Raw genomic sequence first — 5,198 nt, 5'->3', positions numbered from 1 at the left:
ACACTGAGACTTGCTTCCGGCGCATGTATACCGATTGAAGAGAGGGAAGATGGTAGTTAATGTAGAATTCTACCACCCATGAGAGGTTGACCTCTTGTGGTTTTCTCAGAAGAAACTCCCATCCTTGCTGTTCAATGCAGGGTAGAATACAAGGAGCAACTTTGTCCGGCGGAGCGAGTAGATGCTCAGCATAATAGTTCCTCTCAACCATGGCGGGGAACACAAGTTCACAGAAGCGATTGGGGAATCTTGAAGAATCCTTTGCCGGTTTGCTATTCTCATTGTCATCAATAGGAGCAGGTGCCTTCTCCTTCTTAGATAGGGGTTTGGCTCCTAATAAAGAGTGCGCCTTAGAGTTTGACTTTGGGGGTGCCCTCTTTGTGGCTGGTTTCCTTGAAGCTTTCTCCTTGCCTTTCTTGGTGGCCATCCTGAAAAATAAAGGGAAAGACGGAAAGCGTTAAACCCAAAGGATCAACTCAACAAAACACGCAAGTGAGAGGTAGTGCCCAAAAAAATAGTGCAACAAAGTAGTCATAGAGGCATGGGTCACAACACTTGGCATGGGATGCAAGCGGGAGTAAAGTATGCAATATGTCATGAGAGGAATAATCTCAAGCATCCAAAACAAAGAGCAAGTCATGTTCAATCAGTATTTAATTAGCAAGTAATAAGCGAAATGGGTTCAATGCACTTAAAAGAGAGCAAGTGAATGAGGAGGAAGCACCAAATTGAAGATATATGACTAGAATAAACCAAGATGGCATATGTGCATTTCCTCAAACACTTGGTGTGCAGTTAACAAGCAATGAGCAATTATGAGATACTCAACCAATTAGAAGCCCAAAATGAAATATCAATCATCACACAACATCATCCACTGACAAAGATAATAAAAAACAATCAAGAAGATCTATTAAAGCAATTGAAAACTCAATTTTAACATCCATGGAAAAGCAAGAAAAAGGAAAAAGTAAACAAACAAAAAGTGAGTAGCATAAACATGCAACTAAAAGAGAAAATAAGTGAATTAACAAGAAGCATCTATTAGAAAAGGAGGATATGCAAAGAAAGTGAGAGAAGAGATATAGAAGAAGTAAAACCTTGAGAAATGTAAAAGAATCAAGGTAGAATTTTCTTGTTGTGAGGATGAGAAGGAGATAGAAGAGATGTAATGCCACCGGAGGTGGTGGTGGTCGCCGGTGAGTGGCCGGAGACGGTGGTAAAGTATGAAAGAAGAAGAGAAGAGAAGAGAAGTGATGGAGAAAGAAGAAGAAAGAAACAAGAAAGAGGGTGAGAGAAGGATAGAAGCAGGGCGCGCAGCTTTAAAACTAGTTCACGCGACTGACGCGCGCGCGCACGATGCGCTGGCACGTCAGTGAGAGTTGAGCGAGGGACGCGTACGCGTCAAAGGCGTGCACGCATGAAGTCAGTTGGGCTCCTGGCACAGAGTTGGCACAAAGTAGGCCTAACTCTTGGGTCATTTATACCAGAGTTGGGATACAGCACAGGCGCGCGGATGCGCACAGGCGCGTAGACGCGTGCCTGATGAGGTTGGCTATTGGAGCGGACGCGTCAGTGCGGGCACAGACTAGGCACAAGTATGGCACAACTCTCTGGTTTTTGTACCAGGGAGTTCATATTGCACCATCAGCGCGCGCGCGCACAGTGTGCTTGCGCGTCGATGGCCAAGTTGCAAGGGGCGCGCAGGCGGTATGCACGCTGGCGCATGGGTGCCTGACATGAAGTGGGCACAAGGTGGGCATGACTCTCAGGTTTTTGGCCCAGGAGTAAGAAATGCACCACCGGCGCGCGCACACAGTGCGCTCGCGCGCGGATGCCCTTTTTTCCTTTCCCCCCTTTTTTTTAATACAACATGGAGAGGGCTATTCTAACACATTCTTGGTGGGTATTTAAGCTAGTTGTCAAGAAAACACTTCACAAATTCATGCACTATTCAAAACATAGCATTCTCTCTACTTCAACAATTCATCCATACCAAAATGATGAAAATCTACCTAAATATCCTAGTTATTCAACAAAAACAATAAAACTAGCATTCTTAAGCAATCAACAACATCAAGAAGTCACAAAATTCACAAGAATCTAAAGCTAGAAGCAAGAAAGTATACACAAGGAAGATCTTACCACGGTGGGGTGCCTCCCACAAAGCACTTTTCTTTAACGTCTTTAAGTTGGACGGTCCTTCGCTTAAGCTTTCTCTCCTTTTGGTGCATCCTCAAGTAGGAGCACTTCCACTTCTCTTGGTGACTTGTAGCCATAGTACTTCTTCACTCTATGTCCATTTACTTTGAAAGTTGTGTCACTTTGAGGGTCAAACAATTCTACCACTCCATAGGGCTTTATCTCTTTCACCTTGAAAGGTCCTTCCCATCTAGAACGGAGCTTGCCAGGCATAAATCACAGCCTCGAGTTGTAGAGGAGAACCTCATCACCTTCTTGAAAATCCTTCCTTCGGATGTGGTGATCGTGAAAGGCTTTAGTCTTCTCCTTGTATATCCGGGCATTTTTATATGCCTCCATCCTCAAGCACTCGAACTCCTCTAGTTGTAATTTCCTGGCCACACCCGCCTTTGTGAAATCCATGTTACACTGCTTTACCGCCCAATAGGTTCTATGCTCAATTTCCACCGGAAGGTGGCATGCCTTACCATAGACGATCCGGAAGGGGCTCATCCCTAACGGAGTCTTGTAGGTCGTTCTATACGCCCATAGTGCATCTCCTAACCGGAAGCTCTAATCCTTCCTTTGTGGATTTACCACTTTCTCCAAGATTCTCTTAATCTCCCGGTTGGACACTTCCGCTTGCCCGTTGGTCTGTGGGTGATAAGCAGTGGCGACCTTATGCAATACTCCATAGCGCTTGAGCAGTGCCTCTACTTTCCTGTTACAAAAGTGGGATCCTTGGTCGCTCACGATTGCTCGTGGCGACCCATAACAGCATACAATGTGATTTCTAATAAAAGAAATGACGGTATTGGCGTCGTCAAGGCGGGTAGGTATTGCTTCTACCCACTTTGACACGTAGTCAACCGCTAACAGAATATATAGATATCCACTTGAGTTGGAAAACGGTCCCATAAAGTCAATGTCCCATACATCAAATATCTCACAGAACAACATAGGTTGCTGAGGCATCTCATCCCTTTGGGACGTGTTTTCCGACTTCTGACACTGATGGCAAGACACAAAGAACCGGTTAGTATTCTTGAATAAGGTTGGCCACCAGAATCCACAATCCAACACCTTTTTAGCTGTCCTTTGTGGGCCAAAGTGGCCACCACATTCGGACGAATGGCAAGCTTCAAGAATAGGTTGAATTTCAGATTCCAGCACACATCTTCGAATTACTTGGTCTACTCCCCTCTTCCACAAGTGAGGGTCATCCCAAATGTAGTATTTGGAGTCACTCCTCAATTTGTCCCTTTGGTTTTTAGAAAAGTTGGGAGGGAATATTTTCGCAACCAAGTAGTTCGCTATTGGGGCAAACCAAGGAAAGCTATCCGACACAGCATGCAAACTATCCAATGGGAATGAGTCATTGATCGGGAATGGGTCAAATTTCAAATTTTCAAGGCGGCTTAAATGATTCGCAACTAAGTTTTGAGATCCACTCCGATCCCTAATCTCAATGTCGAATTCTTGCAAAAGCAAGATCCAACGTATGAGTCTAGGTTTTGACTCATTCTTTGTCAATAAGTACTTTAAAGCTGCATGATCCGTGTATACCACTATCTTGGACCCTAGCAAATAAGATCTGAATTTATCTAAAGCATGAACAACAGCTAGGAGTTCCTTTTCCAAAGTGGTATAGTTGGATTGTGCTGCATCCAATGTTTTAGAAGAGTAAGCAATGACATAAGGGAGTTTACCATCGCGTTGTGCAAGTGCGGCACCTACAGCATGGTTCGATGCATCGCACATTATCTCGAATGGCAACGTCCAGTTGGGGCCTCGCACAATTGGTGCCGTGGTAAGAACTCTCCTTAACTCTTCAAACGCTTTCACACATGCACTGTCAAACTCAAAGTCCACATCTTTTTGGAGTAGGCGCGACAATGGCAAAGCAATCTTGCTGAAATCTTTAATAAAGCGCCTATAGAATCTTGCATGTCCCAAAAACGAGCAGACATCCCTCACAGATGAGGGGTGAGATAAAATGGTAATAATATCGACCTTGGCCGGGTTTACAGAAATGCCGTCACTAGATACTACATGTCCTAACACTATACCTTATCTACAGAAATGTCGTCACTAGATACTACATGTCCTAACACTATTCGTTAGGTCTACCAGAGCCAAGTAAACAGAAGAATCGATGTGTCCAGATTTTGAGAAGATCATAAACTTAAATGTATTTTTAAATAGTTAAAAATTTAAATATTTGCGAAGTTAAAAGTCAAGAATCTATTTATCTTTTTTAAAAAATTTATTATAAAAAATAAATTAAATAAAAATTAAACACTGAATTATAAACACCATAAAAATACCGTCTTTACCATAATAACAATAATAATAATAATAATAATAATATTATTATTATTCAATGATGATTGGTTTCTTGGGCACTGTGTTGATAAAAATGGTTTATTTTGTCATGGAGAAAACATGTACGATCTGCAATATCCATTATTATTTCTGTGTAGTACCAACTAGACATTCTCTTTTAATTTTGAAACGTGAATTTCATGGTTTTGTCTGCAATAAATCAATGTTGATATAAAAGCAATGTAGACCGGCCAGGCATGGTTTAAGAAATAATATTTTATTCTATCTCAAAAAAAAAATGGAAAAAGAAATAATAATAATAATAACAATAATTTAGTTCCCTCGCGGAACATGTGGTTTCGAAGTTGATAGTGACCAATTTACTATCAAAATTATTGTGTAGAGTTGTTAAAAGTTGGCTAACAAATGTGGCAGAAGATACATTTTATTTTTACGACAGTTATGATTTAGTAGTTACAATGGTTATAAATAATGATAAAATATTAAGGATTTATGTATCTTATGTTCTAAAGATATTTATTAAAATTATAAATTAAAAATATTTTTATTAAAAATAAAAAAAGTTTAATTTTAATATATTTATTTTGTATTTACTGAATAAAAAATTTAAAATTTTTTATTAATAGTAAATTTATGATATGTTTTAAAGACATATGTTAACTAAATTCAAA

General features: G+C 40.6%; 1 protein-coding gene across 1 annotated transcript; it reads right to left on the bottom strand.

The window, feature by feature from the left end:
* Nucleotides 1-2,208: 2,208 nt before the first annotated feature.
* Nucleotides 2,209-2,604, bottom strand: LOC130949195 (uncharacterized). The gene is made up of 2 exons (XM_057877986.1): nucleotides 2,446-2,604; nucleotides 2,209-2,403 (listed from the first exon to the last, which is right to left on the bottom strand). Exons 1-2 carry the CDS (start codon nucleotides 2,602-2,604, stop codon nucleotides 2,209-2,211), a joined length of 354 nt encoding a protein of 117 aa, XP_057733969.1.
* Nucleotides 2,605-5,198: the final 2,594 nt, after the last annotated feature.

This window comes from Arachis stenosperma, chromosome 9, assembly GCF_014773155.1.
Source record: "Arachis stenosperma cultivar V10309 chromosome 9, arast.V10309.gnm1.PFL2, whole genome shotgun sequence".
Lineage (NCBI taxonomy): Eukaryota > Viridiplantae > Streptophyta > Magnoliopsida > Fabales > Fabaceae > Arachis > Arachis stenosperma.
The sequence above is the reverse complement of the archived record's forward strand: the minus strand, read 5'-3'. Positions and strand labels throughout refer to the sequence as shown.